General features: G+C 52.9%; 1 protein-coding gene and 2 gene segments (V, D, J or C); all 3 read left to right on the forward strand.

The window, feature by feature from the left end:
- LOC144299118 (immunoglobulin lambda-1 light chain-like) overlaps positions 1-17,589 on the forward strand; it is a 64,885-nt gene extending 47,296 nt beyond the window's left edge. Inside the window, exons 3-4 of one of the 6 annotated variants that reach the window (XM_077874464.1) lie at positions 11,667-11,701; positions 13,093-13,551. In XM_077874464.1, coding sequence (XP_077730590.1) covers positions 11,667-11,701; positions 13,093-13,412 — 355 coding nt within the window. In that variant the 3' untranslated portion in view covers positions 13,413-13,551. Of the gene's footprint in view, positions 1-3,746; positions 3,789-5,215; positions 5,677-11,659; positions 11,702-13,092; positions 13,552-17,130 lie in introns of those variants that run through there. The other 5 variants (XM_077874463.1, XM_077874457.1, XM_077874459.1 and 2 more) reach the window with 5 other exon arrangements.
- A 2,010-nt stretch (positions 17,590-19,599) lies between these two features.
- On the forward strand, positions 19,600-21,628 carry LOC144299114 (immunoglobulin lambda constant 7-like). The segment is given in 2 exon segments: positions 19,600-19,755; positions 21,170-21,628. Coding segments are annotated over 2 exon segments (381 nt in total).
- A 1,249-nt stretch (positions 21,629-22,877) lies between these two features.
- On the forward strand, positions 22,878-24,878 carry LOC144299115 (immunoglobulin lambda constant 7-like). The segment is given in 2 exon segments: positions 22,878-23,034; positions 24,418-24,878. Coding segments are annotated over 2 exon segments (426 nt in total).
- The last annotated feature ends 1,110 nt before the right edge of the window (positions 24,879-25,988 follow it).

Raw genomic sequence — 25,988 nt, forward strand, 5'->3', positions numbered from 1 at the left:
TACCATAAGGAGAACTGGATCTTAGATCATCATCTCCAAAATCTCTGTGCTTTTTGTATTCCTGTGGACCACATGTCCTGCCAGGCATACTTGCCCTCACTGACCTTAGGGACTCATGGTTTCTTGGTTAATTGATGACCTTCTCTCTGGACCTGGGTTCTCAAGGCTGAAACTAGCCCCCCATTAAAAAAATCCCACCCTCTGTTCCTTAAGACTGCCATTCAGTGACATGGTTTCCATGGTTTCCTACCCCTGTCAACCTACCTCCTTAGCCTACACGAAAACGGAACTGCGCCCCTCACAAGGAATGTCCCTGTCACACTGATTACAGGACCTCTGCCTTGACACTGGTCTCTCACAATCCCACTCCCAATGGTGAAAATCTTCCCAGTGTCTCTTTCTTCGCACTAATATTCGTGTTCTCTGGGAGAAAGACAACAACTAGGTGCCTTGGCCGCCTCAAAGGCCAAGCAAACCCATGAGCCCACACCTTGTGCTACAGTGACATAACTGGAACACCTACATTAAAAATCAAGGGTCAGTATCTGGGATAGGGCTGCTGACATGTTTCTCCACTGTTCATCCACTTAGTAGCCTAGTGTGGCATCTGAGCTATAACACCAATTCACACACAGTTACAGATGACTACAAGCCTACATGGGCACACATGGTGACTACAAATCACTGTTAGAATTCCAACCACCCGAATGGTGGGCTACTCTCAAAATGATCGGGAAAAGCTAGAGGATGGAACTCTCAGAATCCCACGGTGGCACATGAACAAATATCCAGTCACGACAGTCCCCGTAGAGCCAGCAGGTATCAGAGAGGTGGCCAGGGAGATTCCGATCCATGATGGAGTGAGACCGGAGACATGATGAACTCCTGACTGTGAAACTGACCACTAAATAACAGGTAGATCAGGGAGGACTGCAGGAGTGCTGAAAGGGCATGGCACTGCCTCAAGAAAAAAGGATGCCAAGGCTGTCTGTCCCATATGTGTGAGCTCTGCAGGTGATGTCCCAAAACCAGGATTCAGATGAGAACCTGAACGTCCGTGTGGTCACAATGTGAAGACCCAGTGTAGGACTTGACTATGTGTCCAATGTGGTACCGTGACCCATTGCTACTGGCCCTTCCAGGTTGGGGACATGTGTTTTTTTTATTTTTTTAATTTATTTTTTATTGGTGTTCAATTTACTAACATACAGAATAACCCCCAGTGCCCGTCACCCATTCACTCCCACCCCCCGCCCTCCTCCCCTTCTACCACCCCTAGTTCGTTTCCCAGAGTTAGCAGTCTTTACGTTCTGTCTCCCTTTCTAATATTTCCCACACATTTCTTCTCCCTTCCCTCATATTCCCTTTCACTATTATTTATATTCCCCAAATGAATGAGAACATATAATGTTTGTCCTTCTCCGACTGACTTACTTCACTCAGCATAATACCCTCCAGTTCCATCCACGTTGAAGCAAATGGTGGGTATTTGTCATTTCTAATAGCTGAGTAATATTCCATTGTATACATAAACCACATCTTCTTTATCCATTCATCTTTCGTTGGACACCGAGGCTCCTTCCACAGTTTGGCTATTTTGGACATTGCTGCTAGAAACATCGGGGTGCAGGTGTCCCGGCGTTTCATTGCATTTGTATCTTTGGGGTAAATCCCCAACAGTGCAATTGCTGGGTCGTAGGGCAGGTCTATTTATAACTCTTTGAGGAACCTCCACACAGTTTTCCAGAGTGGCTGCACCAGTTCACATTCCCACCAACAGTGTAAGAGAGTTCCCTTTTCTCCACGTCCTCTCCAACATTTGTTGTTTCCTGCCTTGTTAATTTGCCCCATTCTCACTGGTGTGAGGTGGTATCTCATTGTGGTTTTGATTTGTATTTCCCTGATGGCAAGTGATGCGGAGCATTTTATCATGTGCATGTTGGCCATGTCTATGTCTTCCTCTGTGAGATTTCTCTTCATGCCTTTTGCCCATTTCATGATTAGATTGTTTGTTTCTTTGGTGTCGAGTTTAAGAAGTTCTTTATAGATCTTGGAAACTAGCCCTTTATCTGATATGTCATTTGCAAATATCTTCTCCCATTCTGTAGGTTGTCTTTGAGTTTTGTTGACTGTATCCTTTGCTGTGCAAAAGCTTCTTATCTTGATGAAGTCCCAATAGTTCATTTTTGCTTTTGTTTCTTTTGCCTTCGTGGATGTATCTTGCAAGAAGTTACCGTGGCCGAGTTCCAAAAGGGTGTTGCCTGTGTTCTCCTCTAGGATTTGGATGGAATCTTGTCTCACATTTAGATCTTTCATCCATTTTGAGTTTATCTTTGTGTATGGTGAAAGAGAGTGGTCTAGTTTCATTCTTCTGCATGTGGATGTCCAATTTTCCCAGCACCATTTCTTGAAGAGACTGTCTTTCTTCCAGTGGATAGTCTTTCCTCCTTTATCGAATATTAGTTGCCCATAAAGTTCAGGGTCCACTTCTGGGTTCTCTATTCTGTTCCACTGATCTATGTGTCTGTTTTTGTGCCAGTACCACACTGTCTTGATGACCACAGCTTTGTAGTACAACCTGAAATCTGGCATTGTGATGCCCCCATATATGGTTTTCTTTTTTAAAATTCCCCTGGCTATTCGGGGTCTTTTCTGATTCCACACAAATCTTAAAATAATTTGTTCTAACTCTCTGAAGGAAGTCCATGGTATTTTGATAGGGATTGCATTAAACGTGTATATTGCCCTGGGTAACATTGACATTTTCACAATATTAATTCTGCCAATCCATGAGCATGGAATATTTTTCCATCTCTTTGTGTCTTCCTCAATTTCTTTCAGAAGTGTTCTATAGTTTTGAGGGTATAGATCCTTTACATCTTTGGTTAGGTTATTCCTAGGTATCTTATGCTTTTGGGTGCAATTGTAAATGGGATTAACTCCTTAATTTCTCGGGGACGTGTTAATCTCAATCAGTGCACGGGGCATCAGATGCCACAATTGAGCTCTGGGTGAATGTTCTGGATGCAATGACTGCCCTCCCCCCACATGAACCTTTCAGGATCGCTTTTCAGCCTTTTGTCTAAGGTCAGGTGTAGAACCGCTCAGGACCATCCCCCTGACATTCAGCCCACACTCACCTATAGTGCGACCTCAATCGCCAGGCTCCGGATGTGAAATAAACACTCACCATCCACTATACTTTCCAGACTAATAGGCAAGACAGGGATTCTGGAGCTCGAGACCCTAGAGTGAAAAAAAAAGGGCTGAGGGAAACATGATTCTCTTTCCAAATGCTTTCCATTCTCTAAAAACACCAAACATCCTTCTGTGCTTGGATATGGTGGCATCCAGAACACACCCCACGAGTCAAAAGTCTACAAAGGGGCCGCCATTCCAACATCTTCGAGTGAAACAAGCCTGATCACCCCTTCCACAATGACATTCTGACACACACCAAGAGACACACAGCCCGACGCTAAAGATGTATTTTGCTAGGAAATTGATGCCATACCCAGACGTCCCCTGCAACTTCTCCCTGGGACTCAGGATGGAAGGAACATGAACCCTCCATGGAAATGAAATTCCTGGACCCCAGTGGCTATGCCCTCATCACCCAACCCCCCTTCAGCCCGACCAGTACCCGTGACAAGGGGGCTGCCCTTTGGGCCTCCCGAGCAGCTGCAGGTGGGCCTGGGTCAGGGGTGGAGGGGCTGACAGAGGGTTTGTGCTCGAGGCTGTGTCACAGTGTATTGTGTTCGGCGGAGGCACCCATCTGACCGTCCTCGGTGAGTCTCCCCCTTTCTCTCCTCTTTCGCCTCCACACTACAATTTCTGGCAATGTTTGGCTCCTTTCAATCCTGATGAGGGCTGAGGCTGAAGATCTGTGGGTCTGTTCTTTCGGTCGCCTTGCTCTGCCCCTCATTCCTCCACTGCTCCCACCATGTCAGAGGTCCATTCGGTGCCTCGGGGAAGCAGCCCATGATCTACACTCAGGCTTCCCTGGGGGTCGAGCTCTCTCCCCATGAGGGAAACTTCTCCCCTGGACTTGGGCATCTGTGACTCCCCACTCTGGGCCTTTGACTTCAAGAATCTGAGGGAAATGATGGTGAAGTATAGGAAGAGGGATACTCGAGCTGTAAGCAGGGCCATGGGATTATGGAAGGATTCTGGGGCCTGCCAAGGCGCTTGCTCTCTCTCTGCGTGTGGCGGGGATCCCAGCCAGCGGGCTGAGTGAAGCTCAGGGAGGAGACACTAGGCATGGGGACTTAGAGACAAGGAAGGCGAAGTACAGCTCAGGGTCAAGAATAAGGTGAGGACTTCAGATAAGGGAGTCCAGTGCGGTAGGACCATCCACCGCCTAAGGGGAGAGAACACACACCAAAAATAGACTGTCATGCACCCAAGGCAGCCTCGAGACACTCAGGTAGCAGGGGTCCATCCCTACACAGCTCTCCGAGGCTTAAAAGCCAATGAGCAGAAATTTGGGTCAGGGGGGCAATTGGAACGCAGAACAGAGACATTGCCCACACAGCACTCAGAAATCCAAGGACAGACAGATGCACCAGGATAACTTCATGGATCAGAGGACAACCTCAGATCAAACACAATCCCAGCTGCATAATGAAAATTCATTCATGCAAATCCCTTTCGTCTCTGCACTTCCTGGAATCCAGGACCAGGAACTCATTGCACTTACAACCTCAGGGGCTCTAGTGCGGGGATAGGTAGGGAGGAAGGGAAGGCTGCTGTGAAGGTGTGAGACAGTCTGGGGACAGGAAACCTACTGTTCACATGGTAAGAACAGAGCCCTGTCACCGAGAGAGGCAAGCTCTAGGAAATCACGGGTAAGTGACACGGGTGTAGTCACATGGATACCAATGGCCAAGGACACTCAGGTTCAGAAGGGAAACAGGATCTCAGGGCCCCTGTACCCCACCAGTACCGGGAGCACACTGGGTGGACACGAAGGATACGTGACATGCAGACAGCCTAAGGACATGGAAGGGACCAGAAACTAGAGAATCTGGCACTCACATTCTCACCTGAGAAGGTGAGGGAGCTAACTACCAATGGCTGCCCTGAACGCGGGGAACGAGGTCCACGTGAGACCTGAGCCGTGGACATGACACAGCTGAAGCCCCACACCAGGACTCAGGTAGGTGCTGACACAACAACCATCTGCATTTGACCCACTGGCCTTCCATCCCCACAGGTCAGCCCAAGGCCTCCCCCTCGGTCACACTCTTCCCGCCCTCCTCTGAGGAGCTCGGCGCCAACAAGGCCACCCTGGTGTGCCTCATCAGCGACTTCTACCCCAGCGGTGTGACGGTGGCCTGGAAGGCAGACGGCAGCCCCGTCACCCAGGGCGTGGAGACCACCAAGCCCTCCAAGCAGAGCAACAACAAGTACGCGGCCAGCAGCTACCTGAGCCTGACGCCTGACAAGTGGAAATCTCACAGCAGCTTCAGCTGCCTGGTCACGCACGAGGGGAGCACTGTGGAGAAGAAGGTGGCCCCCGCAGAGTGCTCTTAGGTTCCTGATGCCCCCCGCCCACCGAAGGGGGCTCAGAGCCTCAGGACCTCCAGGAGGATCTTGCCTCCCATCTGGGTCATCCCAGCCTTTCCCCTTAAACCCAGGCAACATTCAATAAAGTGTTCTTTCTTCAATCAGAAATCATGTTCTCTTTTCCTTGAGCTTATCACTTTGTGTCCTCAACTCAACCATTTTTTGGGAGGAACGTCAGTCCTGGACTTTGAGGGAAGGACTCCACAGAAGGGGTCCTCGTGGGATGCGAGGTTTACTCTCGACAGCCCTGGCAGGGAATACTCCAGAATAGGAAATACCATAAGGAGAACTGGATCTTAGATCATCATCTCCAAAATCTCTGTGCTTTTTGTATTCCTGTGGACCACATGTCCTGCCAGGCATACTTGCCCTCACTGACCTTAGGGACTCATGGTTTCTTGGTTAATTGATGACCTTCTCTCTGGACCTGGGTTCTCAAGGCTGAAACTAGCCCCCCATTAAAAAAATCCCACCCTCTGTTCCTTAAGACTGCCATTCAGTGACATGGTTTCCATGGTTTCCTACCCCTGTCAACCTACCTCCTTAGCCTACACGAAAACGGAACTGCGCCCCTCACAAGGAATGTCCCTGTCACACTGATTACAGGACCTCTGCCTTGACACTGGTCTCTCACAATCCCACTCCCAATGGTGAAACCTCATCCCAGTGTCTCTTTCTTCGCACTAATATTTGTGTTCTCTGGGAGAAAGACAACAACTAGGTGCCTTGGCCGCCTCAAAGGCCAAGCAAACCCATGAGCCCACACCTTGTGCTACGGTGACATAACTGGAACACCTACATTAAAAATCAAGGGTCAGTATCTGGGATAGGGCTGCTGACATGTTTCTCCACTGTTCATCCACTTAGTAGCCTAGCGTGGCATCTGAGCTATAACACCAATTCACACACAGTTACAGATGACTACAAGCCTACATGGGCACACATGGTGACTACAAATCACTGTTAGAATTCCAACCACCCGAATGGTGGGCTACTCTCAGAAATGATCGGGAAAAGCTGGAGGATGGGACTCTCAGAATCCCACGGTGGCACATGAACAAATACCTAGTCACGACAGTCCCCGTAGAGCCAGCCAGTCTCAAAGAGGTGGCCAGGAAGATTCTGATCCATGATGAAGTGAGACCGGAGACATGATGAACTCCTGAGTGTGAAACTGACCACTAAATAACAGGTAGAGGGATCCCTGGGTGGTGCAGCGGTTTGGCGCCTGCCTATGGCCCAGGGCGCGATCCTGGAGACCCGGGATTGAATCCCACGTCGGGCTCCCGGTGCATGGAGCCTGCTTCTCCCTCTGCCTGTGTCTCTGCCTCTCTCTCTTTCTCTCTGTGACTATCATAAATAAATAAACATTTAAAAAAATTTAAAAAAAAAAGATCAGGTGTATAACCCCTCAGGACCATCCAGCAGACATTCAGCCCACACACCCCTACAGCGAGACACCTCATTCACCAGGCTCAGGATGAGAAATAAACACTCACCATCCACTATACTTTCCAGACTAAAAGGCAAGACAGGGATTCTGGAGCTCGGGACACTAGAGTGAAATGAAAGGTCTGATGGAAACATGATTCTCTTTCCAAACGCTTTCCATTCTCGACAAAACACCACACATCCTTCTGTGCTTGGATATGGTGGCATCCAGAACACACCCCACCAGTTGAAAGTCTTCAAAGGGCCCAAGCTCCCATTCCAACATCTCCAGGGGAAACAAGCCTGATCACCCCTTCCACAATGACATCCTGACACACACAAGAGACACACAACTCGAACATAAGATGCATTTTGCTAGGAATATGATGCCATACCCAGACCCTCTCCCTGGGCCTCAGGATGGAAGGAACATGAACCCTCCATGGAAATGAAATTCCTGGTCCCCAGTGGCTACGCCCTCATCACCCTGCCCCCATTCAGCCCGACCAGCACCCGTGACAAGGAGGCTGCCCCTTGGGCCTCCCAAGCAGCTGCACGTGGGCCTGGGTCAGGGGTGGAGGGGCTGACAGAGGGTTTGTGCTCGAGGCTGTGTCATAGTGTGGTGTGTTCGGCGGAGGCACCCATCTGACCGTCCTCGGTGAGTCTCCCCCTTTCTCTCCTCTTTCGCCTCCACACTACAATTTCTGGCAATGTTTGGCTCCTTTCAATCCTGATGAGGGCTGAGGCTGAAGATCTGTGGGTCTGTTCTTTTGGTCGCCTTGCTCTGCCCCTCATTCCTCCACTGCTCCCACCATGTCAGAGGTCCATTCGGTGCCTCGGGGAAGCAGCCCCTGATCTACACTCAGGCTTCCCTGGGGGTCGAGCTCTCTCCCCATGAGGGAAACTTCTCCTCTGGACTTGAGCATGTGTAACTCCCCACTCTGGGTCTTTGACTTCAAGAATCTGAGGGAAAAAAATCTGAGGGAAATCATGGTGAAGGATAGGAAGAGGGATACTCAAGCTGTAAGCAGAGCCATGGGATTATGGAAGGATTCTGGGGCCTGCCTAGGCGCTTGCTCTCTCTCTGCGTGTGGCGGGGATCCCAGCCAGCGGGCTGAGTGAAGCTCAGGGAGGAGACACTAGGCATGGGGACTTAGAGACAAGGAAGGCGAAGTACAGCTCAGGGTCAAGAATAAGGTGAGGACTTCAGATAAGGGAGCCCAATGCGGTAGGACCATCCACCGCCTAGGGGGAGAGAACACACACCAAGAATGGACCGTCACGCACCCAAGGTGGCCTCGCGACACTCAGGTAGCAGGGGTCCATCCCTACACAGCTCTCCGAGGCTTAAAAGCCAATGAGCAGAAATTTGGGCCAGGGGGGATAATAGGAACGCAGAACAGGGACATTGCCTACACAGCACTCAGAAATCCAAGGACAGACAGATGCACTAGGATAACTTCATGGATCAGGGGACACCCTCAGATCAAACACAATCCCAGCTGCAAAATGAAAATTCATTCATACAAATCCATTCAGTCTCCTGCACCTCCTGGAATCCAGGCACTCATTGCACTTACAACCTCAGGGGCTCTAGTGCGGGGATAGGTAGGGAGGAAGGGAAGGCTGCTGTGAAGGTGTGAGACAGTCTAGGGACAGTAAACCTACTGTTCACATGGTAAGAACAGAGTCCTGTCACCGAGAGAGGCAAGCTCTAGGAAATCACGGGTAAGAGACACGGGTGTAGTCACATGGATACCAATGGCCAAGGACACTCAGGTTCAGAAGGGAAACAGGATCTCAGGGCCCCTGTACCCCACCAGTACCAGGAGCACACTGGGTGGACACGAAGGATACGTGACATGCAGACAGCCTAAGGACATGGAAGGGACCAGAAACTAAAGAATCTGGCACTCACATTCTCACCTGAGAAGGTGAGGGAGCTAACTACCAATGGCTGCCCTGAACGCGGGGAACGAGGTCCACAGGAGGCCCGAGCCGTGGACATGACACAGCTGAAGCCCCACACCAGGACTCAGGTGGGTGCTGACACAACAACCATCTGCATTTGACCCACTGGCCTTCCATCCCCACAGGTCAGCCCAAGGCCTCCCCCTCGGTCACACTCTTCCCGCCCTCCTCTGAGGAGCTCGGCGCCAACAAGGCCACCCTGGTGTGCCTCATCAGCGACTTCTACCCCAGCGGCGTGACGGTGGCCTGGAAAGCAGACGGCAGCCCCGTCACCCAGGGCGTGGAGACCACCAAGCCCTCCAAGCAGAGCAACAACAAGTACGCGGCCAGCAGCTACCTGAGCCTGACGCCTGACAAGTGGAAATCTCACAGCAGCTTCAGCTGCCTGGTCACGCACGAGGGGAGCACCGTGGAGAAGAAGGTGGCCCCCGCAGAGTGCTCTTAGGTTCCCGACGGCCCCGCCCACCTAAGGGGGCCCGGAGCCTCAGGACCTCCAGGAGGATCTTGCCTCCCATCTGGGTCATCCCAGCCTTTCCCCTTGAACCCAGGCAACACTCAATAAAGTGTTCTTTGTTCAATCAGAAATAATGCTCTCTTTTCATTTGGTTTATCATTTTGTGTCCTCAGCTCAACCATTTTTACATCGAACCTCATTTCTAGACTTTGAGGGAAGGACTCTACAGGAGGGTCTTCAGGTGTTGGTTGTTTCACTCTCACCATAACTGGCAGACAATATTCAATAATAAGAATTATAACAAGGACAACCTAGATAGAAAACTCACCAGCACAAGGCTCTATGTTTCCTTTTAATGTGGACCACCTACCCTGCCAATCACATCTACCCTCCCTGACCTGGGGCCCCCACCGCTTCTGGAAATATTTCTGAGCTTCTCCCTGGACCTGAGCTTTCAACCACAAAAACCAGGCCCCCTCTAAAGATGCCCAGCCTCCTTTCCTTAAGTCACCCTCTCAGTGACATATTTTCCCTGGGTTCCAACCCCTATCCCCTTCCTCATAATCACACAGTCAAGCATCCTCCCCTTTCCCTAGAGGACACCTTATCTTTGCTCCAGAGGGACACTGTGCCACCTCCCACAGAATTTCCTTATCACATTCACTATAAACCTTTTGCATGGATGCTGTTCTCTACAATACCACTCTCTCCAATGCAACCTCGTCCCAGTGTCTCTTTCTTCACACTAGTATTCATTTCTCTCAGAGACCAACACCATCTATGTGCCCTAGGATCCATCAAAGGCCAAGCATACCCCTTAGCCCACACTGATGCTGGGGTGACATACCTGAGCACCTACATTATAAATCAAGGATCTGTATCTGAGATGGAGCTGCTGACATGTCTCTCAACTGATTCATCAACCTAGGAGACTAGTGTGACACCTGAGCTATAACACCAACTCACACACACAGGTATATGCATACAAACAGACATGCATACACATGATGATCACAAAGGCTCTGTTAGATTTCCAAATACTGTCGTTGTGGGGATCTCTCAGGAGTGAACATGAAGAGCTGCAGGATGGGTCTACATAGAATCCCAGGGTGGGACATGAACAAAGTCCCCTTTGGTCAGCCAGTGACTAATAGGTGTAGGGAGATTCCAGTCCAGGATGAAGTAAGACAAGACACATGGCAAACTCCTAAGAGTGAGTCTGGACAGGAAGTAACAGGCAGATCAGAGAGCTCAGCAAAAGCTCTAACACAGAGTACCACTGTGTTACAGAAAGGAGGAGTCCAGGCCTGTGTGTCTCCTGTGTGAGCAAAGCAGGTGCCGACATCAGGCTTGGATGCAGGAGAAGCTCTGGGTGTCAGGAGCCTTCATATAATGAAGGTCCAGTAGTAGAAATTAAGTGAAGATCCATTCCAGGGATACACTGTGTCCTGCATGGTTGGGACACCCTGTGCTAGACATGATTCCAGTTTGTGGGACCTGTGTGAACAGAGTCAGTCCAGTGGCCCTCAGACTCCCACACTTGACCTCCTGGCAAAAGAGATAGAAGTGGTGACTGCCCCCTTGCTGCCAGGCTGCCAGGTCTATCAGGCTGATATTCAGCCCACACACCTACAGGGTGACACCTGCCCTCACACAGCTCAGAAAGGGGAGTCACCATCCACTTTTCCTTCCAGAAGATCCATCCAAAGGCAGGGATTTGGGAGCTCAGGGCCTTCTGTAGGGATCTATCTTTTTGGGAGAAATGGGATTCCTCCTAGCCATGTTTCATTCCTGATCCTCAACCCTCAAAGCCTTCTTCTATGTTGAGGATGGGGTGACATCCAGGACACTCTCCACCAGTCCTAAGTCTACAAAGGGGTCCCAGTTCCAATAACTCTGGGTAAAACAGGCCTGTTCACCCCTTTCACATAGACATCTCACCACACACTGAGGAGACACACAGCTCCTCCCTAACGATGGACTTACCTGGGAATATCAATGCCATAGCCAGTCATCCTCTGCAACCCCTCCCCAGGACTGAGGATGGATGGAATCTGAACCTTCCATAGAAATGAAATTCCTGATCTCCAGAGGCTAACCCCTGACACATCACCCATCTGCCTGACCAGTACCCGTGACAAGGAGGCTGCCCTTTGGGCCTCCCGAGCAGCTGCAGGTGGGCCTGGGTCAGGGGTGGAGGGGCTGACAGAGGGTTTGTGCTCGAGGCTGTGTCACAGTGTGGTGTGTTCGGCGGAGGCACCCACCTGACCGTCCTCGGTGAGTCTCCCCCTTTCTCTCCTCTTTCGCCTCCACACTACAATTTCTGGCAATGTTTGTCTCCTTTCAATCCTGATGCAGGATGAGGCTGAAGGTCTCTGGGTCTGTGCCTTTGGTCCCCTTTGTCTGCTTCTCATGCTTCCACTGGTTCCACCTTTCAGATATCTCTTTGGACGTTTGGGGGACCAAACCCAGAACCCATCCTGATCTACACTCAGGCCTCCCTGAGTGTCGAGCTCTCTCTCCACTAGGGAAACTTCTCCTCTGGAGTTGGGGATGGTCCTCTCCACACTCAGGGTGTCTGGGCCCCAGAAGTTGAAGAGAATGAGGAACAAAGGATGAGAGAGAGTGAGGCCCGGGCTACCTACGGGGCTATAGGATGAGGGAAGGATTGTGGGGGCTTCTCAGGCTCTGGTCTCTATCTCTGGTGAGGCTCCCAGGCAGAAGGCTGTGTGAAGCCCAGTGAGGAGAGCCTCGGCATGGGGACTTGGAGACAAGAAGGGGGAAGAAGGACAAGGGGTCAAAGATGATGTGAGGACTTCAGAGGAGAAGGGAGCCGAGGGTGCTGGGGCCATCCACCTCCACAAGACACTAGAGACCTAGATAGATGCTCACCCACCCGAGTGGGCCTCAGGGAACTCAGGCAACAGAGATCCATCCTTTCACAGCCCACCTCAGCTGGAAAGCCCCCTGAGCAGATATTTAGCTCCTGGATCTGTGGTAGTGTCAGGTTGCTGGGATAGTGCTTGCCAGACACTCAGAAATTATAGCATAGACAGACTTCCCCGTAGAACTGCACAGAACAGCAAGACCGCTCAGATCAGACGCAGAGCCAGGCACAGATTGAAAATTCATCCAGCACAAAGCTCGTCCATCTGCTGGACTCCATGATACCCAGGAAGAGGAACTCACAGCCCCTATCCCTTCAGCATCCCTAGAGGGTTATCTATAGGTTGGTGGGAGAGCCGCTGTGAAGGTGTGAGGTGGCCTAGGGGCATAAATCTACTTCTTAAATGGGTAACAGAGCCCTGTAGCCAGGTTGGACCAGCTCAAGAATATCCCAAGTAAGTGGCATGTCACATTGAGGCCATGTCCAGGTTCTCGGGGCCATGGACTGCAGGTCTCAGGGGAAGACTGGGAGAGTTAGAAGGATATGTGACCTGGAGAGCCTCAGGCCATGGAGAGGCCCAGAAACTAGAGAATCTGGCAATAAGATTCTCCCCCAAAAGAAAGTGAGTGAGCCTACCCATGGCTGACGTGACCTCCAGGAGCAAGGGCCACTTGAGGCCCAAGCCATGGAAAAGAAACAGCTGTACCCCCACATCAAGACTGAGGTAAAAACCGATGGAATGAACATCTGCCTTTGACGCTCTGGCCTTCCATCCCCACAGGTCAGCCCAAGGCCTCCCCCTCGGTCACACTCTTCCCACCCTCCTCTGAGGAGCTCGGCGCCAACAAGGCCACCCTGGTGTGCCTCATCAGTGACTTCTACCCCAGCGGCGTGACGGTGGCCTGGAAGGCAGACGGCAGCCCCGTCACCCAGGGCGTGGAGACCACCAAGCCCTCCAAGCAGAGCAACAACAAGTACGCGGCCAGCAGCTACCTGAGCCTGACGCCTGACAAGTGGAAATCTCACAGCAGCTTCAGCTGCCTGGTCACGCACGAGGGGAGCACCGTGGAGAAGAAGGTGGCCCCCGCAGAGTGCTCTTAGGTTCCCGACGGCCCCGCCCACCTAAGGGGGCCCGGAGCCTCAGGACCTCCAGGAGGATCTTGCCTCCCATCTGGGTCATCCCGCTCTTCTCCCCGCACCCAGGCAGCACTCAATAAAGTGTTCTTTGTTCAATCAGAAATCGCGCTGTCTGCTCATTGGGATTAACCCTTTGTGTCTGATCTCAACTATCTTTAAGCGTGAATATCATTCCTTTGACTGTGTACAAAGGCGCCAGCAGAAGGCATTCTCATGTTTTTGTGGGGGATTAATTGGCCAAGAATTGCAGGAGAATTTTCCCGAACAGTATACACCAATAGCAAAACAACATTAAAGACTCTCCTCCACAATAGGTCGGTGCATTCTTTTCTTTGTGTGGACCATGTGCCCGGCCAGTCATAGCTGCCTTCATTGACCTTAGGTCCCCATAGCTTCTGGAATATGTGCTGATCTCCTCCCTGGACCTGGGCTTTCAACAGCTGGAAGTAGCCCTCCTCTTAAGATGTCTATTGAGGTCCCCTCTCAGTAACATTTTTCCCTGGATTCCTACTCCATGTGGACCTTCCCCATCTTCACAGCCTAGAACATCCTCGCTTTTTAGGGGACCCTCCTTGCCAGATTCCCTAGGGACACTGTTTGTGCCCCCTCCCACAGACTGTCCCTGTCACACTCACTACAAGACCCTCTGCCTGGACCCTGGTAACTCACACTCACATTCCCACTGGTGGCACCCCCTCCCAGTGTCTCTTGCTTCCCACTAGTATTGATGTTCCAATGGGAGATCGATACCACCTATGTTTTCTAGGACCCCTCAGATCAGGCCAACCCACGGTCCACCCCTTGTGCTGGCTTGACCTGCCTGGGCCTCTGTGTTAGAAATCCAGGATCAGATTCAGGGAAGGAGCTGCTGACAAGTCTCTCAACCGACTCATCTGCCTAGGAACCTAGTGTGAGATCTGAGCTGTAAGGCACATACATACACACACAGGTACAAAGGAATACAAACAATATGCACACACATGATGATCACAAACACACTGGTCCATTTCCAAACACTGCTAAGGTAGGCATCCCTCAGGAAGGTTCAGGAAGACCTGGAGGATGGGTCTACACAGAGTCCCAGCGTGGGACATGAGCAAAGAAAACCCAGTCACTGCAGTCCCCATAGAGCCATCCAGTGACAAATAGGGAGGCCAGGGAGATTCTGGTCCAGGATGGAGTGAGACAGGAGACATGATGAGCTCCTGGGAGTGAGTCTGGACAGGAAGTAGCAGACAGATCAGGGAGGACAGCAGGACTACTGACTGGCGGGCCACTGTGTCACAGAAAGGATACCAGGCCTGTATGTACCTTGTGTGAGCTCATCAGGTGACATCCCCAGGCCATGATGCAGGCAGAGGCCTGGGTGTCATAACACCCTCACAACACGAAGGTCACTCGTAAGAGTACAGTATGTGTCCTGCCTGGTGGGGCCACCGTGTGCAAATGATGCTTCCTGTACATGAGGGATGTGGGATTCTGAGGTGGTGAAAGTGTCTGTCAGACTCTCACACTTGGACTCAGGGCAAAACTTCTGGAAGCAGTGACCGCCCCTCCACCCACCTGGGGCCTGGCGGGTCTATCCAGCTGACAAGAGCCCACATACCTACACTCCTCCAGGTGACACCTGCCCTCCTCCAACTCATTATGGAGACTAAACACTCACCATCTACTATACCTTCCACAAGATCCTGCCAAAGGAAGGGTGCTGGAGCTTAGGGCCTGTGGAGAGATCTATCTGCTTGGGAGAAACAGGATTCTCCTCCCATCCAGTTCCCATTCCTGACCCCAAACCCCGTCAGACTCCTGTGCTGTAGATGTGGTGGCATTCAGGACACTCCCCACCAGTCCCAAGCCTGCAAAGGGGTCCCAGCTCCATCATATCCCTGTGCGAAACAGGCCTGCTCACCCCTTCCACAATGACATACTGACACACACTGAGGAGACACACAGCTCCTCCCTAACGATGGACTTAGCTGGGAATATCGATGACATACCCAGACATCCTCTGCAACCCCTCCCCAGGACTGAGGATGGATGGAATCTGAACCTTCCATGGAAATGAAATTCCTGGTCTCCAGGGGCAACCTCCTCACCACACACCCCCATCTGCCCAACCAGCACCCGTGACAAGGAGGCTGCCCTTTGGGCCTCCCGAGCAGCTGCAGGTGGGCCTGGGTCAGGGGTGGAGGGGCTGACAGAGGGTTTATGTTCGAGGCTGTGTCACAGTGTGCTGTGTTCGGCGGAGGCACCCACCTGACCGTCCTCGGTGAGTCTACCCCTTTCTCGCCTCCTTGGCTCCCACTCTACAATTTCAGGTGATGCTTCTCTCCTTTCCAACTTGATGAAGGCTGAGGCTAAAGGTCTGTGGGGTCTATGCCTTTCGTCCGCTTCGTCTGCCCCTCGTGCTTCCACTGCTCCCACCTTGTCGGATGTTGTATTGGAGCTGCAGGGGACCAGCCCCAAAATCCTTCCTGATGTACATACAGTCAGGTCTCACTGTGTGTCCAGCCCTCTACCTACAGGACCTTCTTCTCTGGACTAGGGGGTGGTCGGTTCCCCAGTCAGGGTCTATTAGAATCATGAATGTGAGGGGAAATGAGGGGAGATGGATAAGGAAGAGGGATGCTCAGACTGCCAGCAGGGCTATAAGGTGATGGAAGGATTGTGGGGGCCGCTCAGGTGCTGGCCTCTGTCTCTGGTGGAGGGGGCTCCCGGGCAGAGGGCTGCATGGGCACAATGAGGAGAGCCTTGATATGGGGACTCGGAGACAAGGAGGGGGAAGCAGGACAAGGGGTAAAGGATAAAGCAAGGACTTGAGAGAATGGAGCCCAGGGTGATGGGACCATCCACCATGTAGGGATACTTAGACACCAAGAATAGGACCGGTCTAGGAAACTCTGGCAGCAGAGGTCCGTCCCCTCAAAGCCCACTCCATCTGGAGAGCCCCTGAGAAGATACTGGACCCGAGGTCCCTGATAGGGACAGGTGACAGAGATAGTACTGCTAGGTACCGGAAATGCTAGGAGAGATAGACCCCCAGGTTTTCACAGAAAAGGGAGACCCTCAGGACAGACACAGCCCCATCCTCAGAACTGGAAATTCACTTGACACGAAAAACTTCCCCTACTGGACTCCCTGAGTTCAAGAACCAGGGTTCTCAGCCCATCCCATTCAGCAACCCTAGAAGGTGGGTATCTAGGGAGGTGGGCAAGGCTGCTGTGAAGGCATGAGGTGGCCTGGAGGCAGGAAACAGACTCCTCACATGGGTAACAGAGCCCTGCAACCCAGAGATGCCAGCTCTAGGAAATCCTGGGTAAGTGACCTGGGGGATGTCACCTGAGAGCTGTGTCCAAGCACACACAGATTCAGAAAGAAAGCAGGGTCTCGGAAAGAAAGCATTGATATCTAGTCCTGGGGGTAGACTGAGTAGATTAGAAGGATATATGATGTGGAGAGACCCTGAGGCCATGCAGAGGCCCAGAAACTAGAGAATCTGTCACTCAGATTCTCTCCAGCAGAAGGTGGGTGAGCCTACCGATGGTTGGCCTGACCTCTAGGAGCAAGGGCCGCCTGCGGCCCAAGACATGGACAGGACACAGCTGTACCCCCACACCAGCACTCAGGTAGGTGCTGACACAACAAACATCTGCCTTGACCCACCGGCCTTCCGTCCCCACAGGTCAGCCCAAGGCCTCCCCCTCGGTCACACTCTTCCCGCCCTCCTCTGAGGAGCTCGGCGCCAACAAGGCCACCCTGGTGTGCCTCATCAGCGACTTCTACCCCAGCGGCGTGACGGTGGCCTGGAAGGCAGACGGCAGCCCCGTCACCCAGGGCGTGGAGACCACCAAGCCCTCCAAGCAGAGCAACAACAAGTACGCGGCCAGCAGCTACCTGAGCCTGACGCCTGACAAGTGGAAATCTCACAGCAGCTTCAGCTGCCTGGTCACGCACGAGGGGAGCACCGTGGAGAAGAAGGTGGCCCCCGCAGAGTGCTCTTAGGTTCCCGACGGCCCCGCCCACCTAAGGGGGCCCGGAGCCTCAGGACCTCCAGGAGGATCTTGCCTCCCATCTGGGTCATCCCGCTCTTCTCCCCGCACCCAGGCAGCACTCAATAAAGTGTTCTTTGTTCAATCAGAAATCGCGCTGTCTGCTCATTGGGATTAACCCTTTGTGTCTGATCTCAACTATCTTTAAGCGTGAATATCATTCCTTTGACTGTGTACAAAGGCGCCAGCAGAAGGCATTCTCATGTTTTTGTGGGGGATTAATTGGCCAAGAATTGCAGGAGAATTTTCCCGAACAGTATACACCAATAGCAAAACAACATTAAAGACTCTCCTCCACAATAGGTCGGTGCATTCTTTTCTTTGTGTGGACCATGTGCCCGGCCAGTCATAGCTGCCTTCATTGACCTTAGGTCCCCATAGCTTCTGGAATATGTGCTGATCTCCTCCCTGGACCTGGGCTTTCAACAGCTGGAAGTAGCCCTCCTCTTAAGATGTCTATTGAGGTCCCCTCTCAGTAACATTTTTCCCTGGATTCCTACTCCATGTGGACCTTCCCCATCTTCACAGCCTAGAACATCCTCGCTTTTTAGGGGACCCTCCTTGCCAGATTCCCTAGGGACACTGTTTGTGCCCCCTCCCACAGACTGTCCCTGTCACACTCACTACAAGACCCTCTGCCTGGACCCTGGTAACTCACACTCACATTCCCACTGGTGGCACCCCCTCCCAGTGTCTCTTGCTTCCCACTAGTATTGATGTTCCAATGGGAGATCGATACCACCTATGTTTTCTAGGACCCCTCAGATCAGGCCAACCCACGGTCCACCCCTTGTGCTGGCTTGACCTGCCTGGGCCTCTGTGTTAGAAATCCAGGATCAGATTCAGGGAAGGAGCTGCTGACAAGTCTCTCAACCGACTCATCTGCCTAGGAACCTAGTGTGAGATCTGAGCTGTAAGGCACATACATACACACACAGGTACAAAGGAATACAAACAATATGCACACACATGATGATCACAAACACACTGGTCCATTTCCAAACACTGCTAAGGTAGGCATCCCTCAGGAAGGTTCAGGAAGACCTGGAGGATGGGTCTACACAGAGTCCCAGCGTGGGACATGAGCAAAGAAAACCCAGTCACTGCAGTCCCCATAGAGCCATCCAGTGACAAATAGGGAGGCCAGGGAGATTCTGGTCCAGGATGGAGTGAGACAGGAGACATGATGAGCTCCTGGGAGTGAGTCTGGACAGGAAGTAGCAGACAGATCAGGGAGGACAGCAGGACTACTGACTGGCGGGCCACTGTGTCACAGAAAGGATACCAGGCCTGTATGTACCTTGTGTGAGCTCATCAGGTGACATCCCCAGGCCATGATGCAGGCAGAGGCCTGGGTGTCATAACACCCTCACAACACGAAGGTCACTCGTAAGAGTACAGTATGTGTCCTGCCTGGTGGGGCCACCGTGTGCAAATGATGCTTCCTGTACATGAGGGATGTGGGATTCTGAGGTGGTGAAAGTGTCTGTCAGACTCTCACACTTGGACTCAGGGCAAAACTTCTGGAAGCAGTGACCGCCCCTCCACCCACCTGGGGCCTGGCGGGTCTATCCAGCTGACAAGAGCCCACATACCTACACTCCTCCAGGTGACACCTGCCCTCCTCCAACTCATTATGGAGACTAAACACTCACCATCTACTATACCTTCCACAAGATCCTGCCAAAGGAAGGGTGCTGGAGCTTAGGGCCTGTGGAGAGATCTATCTGCTTGGGAGAAACAGGATTCTCCTCCCATCCAGTTCCCATTCCTGACCCCAAACCCCGTCAGACTCCTGTGCTGTAGATGTGGTGGCATTCAGGACACTCCCCACCAGTCCCAAGCCTGCAAAGGGGTCCCAGCTCCATCATATCCCTGTGCGAAACAGGCCTGCTCACCCCTTCCACAATGACATACTGACACACACTGAGGAGACACACAGCTCCTCCCTAACGATGGACTTAGCTGGGAATATCGATGACATACCCAGACATCCTCTGCAACCCCTCCCCAGGACTGAGGATGGATGGAATCTGAACCTTCCATGGAAATGAAATTCCTGGTCTCCAGGGGCAACCTCCTCACCACACACCCCCATCTGCCCAACCAGCACCCGTGACAAGGAGGCTGCCCTTTGGGCCTCCCGAGCAGCTGCAGGTGGGCCTGGGTCAGGGGTGGAGGGGCTGACAGAGGGTTTATGTTCGAGGCTGTGTCACAGTGTGCTGTGTTCGGCGGAGGCACCCACCTGACCGTCCTCGGTGAGTCTACCCCTTTCTCGCCTCCTTGGCTCCCACTCTACAATTTCAGGTGATGCTTCTCTCCTTTCCAACTTGATGAAGGCTGAGGCTAAAGGTCTGTGGGGTCTATGCCTTTCGTCCGCTTCGTCTGCCCCTCGTGCTTCCACTGCTCCCACCTTGTCGGACGTTGTATTGGAGCTGCAGGGGACCAGCCCCAAAATCCTTCCTGATGTACATACAGTCAGGTCTCACTGTGTGTCCAGCCCTCTACCTACAGGACCTTCTTCTCTGGACTAGGGGGTGGTCGGTTCCCCAGTCAGGGTCTATTAGAATCATGAATGTGAGGGGAAATGAGGGGAGATGGATAAGGAAGAGGGATGCTCAGACTGCCAGCAGGGCTATAAGGTGATGGAAGGATTGTGGGGGCCGCTCAGGTGCTGGCCTCTGTCTCTGGTGGAGGGGGCTCCCGGGCAGAGGGCTGCATGGGCACAATGAGGAGAGCCTTGATATGGGGACTCGGAGACAAGGAGGGGGAAGCAGGACAAGGGGTAAAGGATAAAGCAAGGACTTGAGAGAATGGAGCCCAGGGTGATGGGACCATCCACCATGTAGGGATACTTAGACACCAAGAATAGGACCGGTCTAGGAAACTCTGGCAGCAGAGGTCCGTCCCCTCAAAGCCCACTCCATCTGGAGAGCCCCTGAGAAGATACTGGACCCGAGGTCCCTGATAGGGACAGGTGACAGAGATAGTACTGCTAGGTACCCGGAAATGCTAAGAGAGATAGACCCCCAGGTTTTCACAGAAAAGGGAGACCCTCAGGACAGACACAGCCCCATCCTCAGAACTCGAAATTCACTTGACACGAAAAACCTCCCCCACTGGACTCCCTGAGTTCAAGAACCAGGGTTCTCAGCCCATCCCATTCAGCAACCCTAGAAGGTGGGTATCTAGGGAGGTGGGCAAGGCTGCTGTGAAGGCATGAGGTGGCCTGGAGGCAGGAAACAGACTCCTCACATGGGTAACAGAGCCCTGCAACCCAGAGATGCCAGCTCTAGGAAATCCTGGGTAAGTGACCTGGGGGATGTCACCTGAGAGCTGTGTCCAAGCACACACAGATTCAGAAAGAAAGCAGGGTCTCGGAAAGAAAGCATTGATATCTAGTCCTGGGGGTAGACTGAGTAGATTAGAAGGATATATGATGTGGAGAGACCCTGAGGCCATGCAGAGGCCCAGAAACTAGAGAATCTGTCACTCAGATTCTCTCCAGCAGAAGGTGGGTGAGCCTACCGATGGTTGGCCTGACCTCTAGGAGCAAGGGCCGCCTGCGGCCCAAGACATGGACAGGACACAGCTGTACCCCCACACCAGCACTCAGGTAGGTGCTGACACAACAAACATCTGCCTTGACCCACCGGCCTTCCGTCCCCACAGGTCAGCCCAAGGCCTCCCCCTCGGTCACACTCTTCCCGCCCTCCTCTGAGGAGCTCGGCGCCAACAAGGCCACCCTGGTGTGCCTCATCAGCGACTTCTACCCCAGCGGCGTGACGGTGGCCTGGAAGGCAGACGGCAGCCCCGTCACCCAGGGCGTGGAGACCACCAAGCCCTCCAGGCAGAGCAACAACAAGTACGCGGCCAGCAGCTACCTGAGCCTGACGCCTGACAAGTGGAAATCTCACAGCAGCTTCAGCTGCCTGGTCACGCACGAGGGGAGCACCGTGGAGAAGAAGGTGGCCCCCGCAGAGTGCTCTTAGGTTCCCGACGGCCCCACCCACCTAAGGGGGCCCGGAGCCTCAGGACCTCCAGGAGGATCTTGCCTCCCATCTGGGTCATCCCGCTCTTCTCCCCGCACCCAGGCAGCACTCAATAAAGTGTTCTTTGTTCAATCAGAAATCTTGGTCTCTGCTCATCTGGATTTTACACTTTGTGTCCTGAACTCAACCGTCTTCAGGGTGAACAGTGTTGCTGGTCCAATGGGGAGGAGACAACCCTCCCCCAACAGGTCTTTGTGGGGTAGATCCCTCTGGTCCATATTAGCAGAGATAAAATTCCATACCGGGAAGTGGGAAACAGCCCGATCCAGGTTCCATACGTCCACACCTTACGTTCCCTATACTTGTAGGTCTCCTGTAGGCCATATCCCCTCCTAGCCCTATCTGGATTCATTGCCCTTGAGGTCTCTGGCTTCTTGGTGAGTGTCAAATCCCTCCAGACCTGGGACCTCTCCATTAAAGACTAGCCCACCTCCAGTGATGTGCCATTCTCCCTTCTGTGAAGGCTCTCACCCATGGCCAGGCCTTCTCTGGGTTCCTATCCCATTTGAAAATTCCACCAGCCCATCTTAGAGAATCGTCACTCTATCAGGGCCCCCAAACCCCTGTCTCCCTAAGAACCTTGCCCTGTTCCCCTTCTCCTGCCACACTCACTACAAGACACTCAGTCCCTGGAAGCTGGTCTTCCAGCTTCCGCCTGGGGGCTTCTGGGGTCCCTCTTTCCACATGTGTCATGGAGGATCCAGTTGCACTCATCCCCTGGATGACAGAGACCCCTCAAAGTCAAGTACACAACTGACCCCATCAATAGCACTAAAGCTAAAATGCTCATGTGTTTTCTGTGCGCCCACGAATCCAAGTCAAGACCCATTCTGATTTGTGCCATGGACCTATGTGTGAACTCATTCATTTCCTGGAAAGCTGAGAATGGACTCTGAGAGACAGGAAGACTGCACTGCTAGGAGCCAGCTCAGAATGTCGAGTCCTGGTGCTGTGTCCAGTAGACAGACTGGACACACACAACCACGATAAACTCATGTGCGCACACTAGTACACACTCATGCCTGTTCTAGCATACATGACCATGATGAGCATGTGTCTAGGACTGATCCTAGATTCCAAACCCCTCATGGGCCTCAGCTCTGCAGGGGGCACAGGCCCCATCATGTCTCTGTTGGAAACAAGACTCCCCCCCCAAAAAAAAAAGGAAACAGGACTCTCATTTTCTCCAGGTGTCTATGGCAAGCTGAGTCATCGACAGAGCTCCAACCAGGAAGCTACCTGGGATAGGACATGTCACTCAAACATTGAAGGAAATGAAAGGACAGGTGGGGAGGGGGCTGCACCCAAGCGCCCATGCGCCAGAACAGACCCCAAGAAGAGGAGGCTGGACTTTGAGCCTCCAAAGCAGCCAGCTGCACATGGGCCTGGGGCAGGGGAGGGGCTGCAGGGTTGACAGAGGGTTTGTGTTCAAGGCTCTATCACTGTGTTACGTGTTCGGCTCAGGAACCCAACTGACCGTCCTTGGTGAGTCTCCCCCTTTCCCTCTCTTTGGGGACCAGAGTGATATTTTGGGACATTTTCCTCTCCTTTCTTTCCTGACTGTGGCTGGGGTCTGAACCTCTCTGGGGCCCAGCACCTTCTCTGTTGGGTCACCCCCAAACCCCCTTCACCCTGTTCTCTCTTCTCAGACTCCTGGTCAGGGCAGGACAGGATGGTCCCAGAGACCCCTTCCTGTTCGCCCTCACTCTGACCCTGACTGGGCACTCTCTGGGGTCCTCTCCCTGGTGTCCTGGGTGTTCAGTAACCTGAGTTCTCCCTGAACCCACACATGGGAAATGAGGGATGAAGGAGCATAGGACTGGGGGACTTGGGCTGGGGCACAAAGACCATGGGTTGTGGAAAAGGTGCTGGCAGAGCTCAACTGTCCAAACGTGTGTGACACTTGGGTCCTGTGCTTGCCGGGTTCTAGGTGGGATCTAGTGAGGACTCGTGGTTGGCACGAGATGGAAGAGAACTCGGGCAAAAGAAACAAGGACCAAGGGAGGATTTTCTATGACAAGGTGGCCTCAGAGGAGGGGTCCCTCGTCTTCCTCCAGGACAGGCAGGATCTCCTCAGACTGGGCAGGGCTTAGGCCACTCAGGTCCCAAGGGTTCCCCAGTCCCATAGAAATGCTGGAGGACAGACCCCTGAGCAGATGCTGGAGCATCTGGTGACGGGTGACCCACAGGGACAGGGATGGATCCTACGTCTGCCAGGCACACTGCAGTGCTTGGACAGGCAGATCCCCAGTATAGGGTCCTGGGCAAGGTGACCCCTAAGAAAAGCCCCTGCTCCAGATACACACCTCTTCCACTAACCCTCCACCGACTGTACTGGAATGCATCCCACGGCAGACTCTCTCTCCCCCTCAGGCAGCCTCAGAGGGTCTCTGTCAGGAAGTGGCCAGGAGTGCATTGATAGATTCAGGGTAAACATGGGCAAGAAAATCCCGCCCAGAAAGGGTTGAGAGCCTAGCACCATGACAGACAGATGAGGTCTACATGACCAGACTCCAGACTTGGACCTGGCGGGACACGCCATAGGACAGACAGGGAAAGACGAAGTGTCCTGCTGATAAATCCACTAACAAGGGAACCCATGGGGGACAAACATGGGGGATAAGGACATGTGACGATGGAGAGGGAGGACACGACAGTGGGGCTCAGCTCTTCCAAAATTGGACATTCGGATGCTCCCCCAATGGAAGGTGAGTTATCCTAATACCATAGCTGATGTGACCTCAAGGAGCAAGGACCGCCTGAGGCCCAAGACATGGACATGACACAGCTGTACCTCCACACCAGCACTCAGGTAGGTGCTGACACAACAAACATCTGCCTTGACCAACTGGCCTTCCGTCCCCACAGGTCAGCCCAAGGCCTCCCCCTCGGTCACACTCTTCCCGCCCTCCTCTGAGGAGCTCGGCGCCAACAAGGCCACCCTGGTGTGCCTCATCAGTGACTTCTACCCCAGCGGCGTGACGGTGGCCTGGAAGGCAGACGGCAGCCCCGTCACCCAGGGCGTGGAGACCACCAAGCCCTCCAGGCAGAGCAACAACAAGTACGCGGCCAGCAGCTACCTGAGCCTGACGCCTGACAAGTGGAAATCTCACAGCAGCTTCAGCTGCCTGGTCACGCACGAGGGGAGCACTGTGGAGAAGAAGGTGGCCCCCGCAGAGTGCTCTTAGGTTCCCGATGCCCCCCGCCCACCGAAGGGGGCTCGGAGCCTCAGGACCTCCAGGAGGATCTTGCCTCCCATCTGGGTCTTCCCAGCCCTTTTCCCCACACTCAGGCAACACTCAATAAAGTGTCCTTTATTCAATCAGAAATCACGGTCTCTGCTTATTTGGATTTTACACTTTGTGTCCTGAACTCAATAGTTTTTAGGGATTAACATCATTCCTTGGGCATTGTGGGAAAGGAGTCTGCAGAAGGCAACCTCATGTGTTTTTGAGGGCTAGCTTTACTCTCACCTATAATTGCCAGAATATTCCAGTACAGGAGAAACACAATAGACCATCATCCCCAATGTCTCTTTACTTGCTCTTCTAATGGACCTCATCAGTCACCAGCAATCCTGAAGCCCACTTGACTTGGGTTCCCTGTAGACTCCTGGATAATGTCTGAGCTCTTCCTTGGACCTGGGGCCTCTCCATCAGGGATGAACTGCCTCAGAGATGTCCCACTCTCTTTTCTTTTATGACCCCACTCAATGCTGTGTTTTCTCTTGCCTCCTATTCCATAGGGGCATTCCCATCCACAGCCTAGAGCATCCCTCCTTCCTTAGAGGATTCCATGCTCTTGCCTCCCCTGTGGCCCTCCCACACAGGACTCTGTCACACTCACTACAAGACCTACAGTCCCTGCACCCTATTCACTCAATCGCATACCCCCACTGGGGGCCCCTCCTTCCACATCTGTCATGGGGGTCCCAGCTGTATTCAAAGCCTGGAAGGCAGGAGCCCCTTAGAATCCAATCCATCGCTGACCCCATCACAAGCACTAAACCAAAATGCCCATGGGTAGTCACTGGGGCCATGTGGGTTGTGGACTGACTCACCTTCTTAGATGTTGGAAATGGGCCCTGAGAACCAGGCGGACTGCTGTGCTAGGAGCTGGCTCAGCATGGTGGATGTAGGCTCAGGGTCCCACAGACAGACTGGACATGCGTGCATGCACAACATGCACACTCACAGGCACAATAAACTCAAATCCACACACTAGCACACACTCACGCACCTGCTATTGCACACATGGTCATGTTGCACATGTGTCTAGGCTGTGTGGTGGCATCCAGAACCCTCCATGGCCCTCAACTCTGCAGGAAGCACAGGCCTCACTGTGTCTGGAAACAAGACTGTCACGTCTTCCAGGTGGCATTCCCCAAGCAAGCTGGGCCACAGACAGAGCTCCGTCCAGGAAGTTACCTAAGATGGGAT

The sequence above is a fragment of the Canis aureus genome, chromosome 27 (assembly GCF_053574225.1).
Source record: "Canis aureus isolate CA01 chromosome 27, VMU_Caureus_v.1.0, whole genome shotgun sequence".
Taxonomy (NCBI): domain Eukaryota; kingdom Metazoa; phylum Chordata; class Mammalia; order Carnivora; family Canidae; genus Canis; species Canis aureus.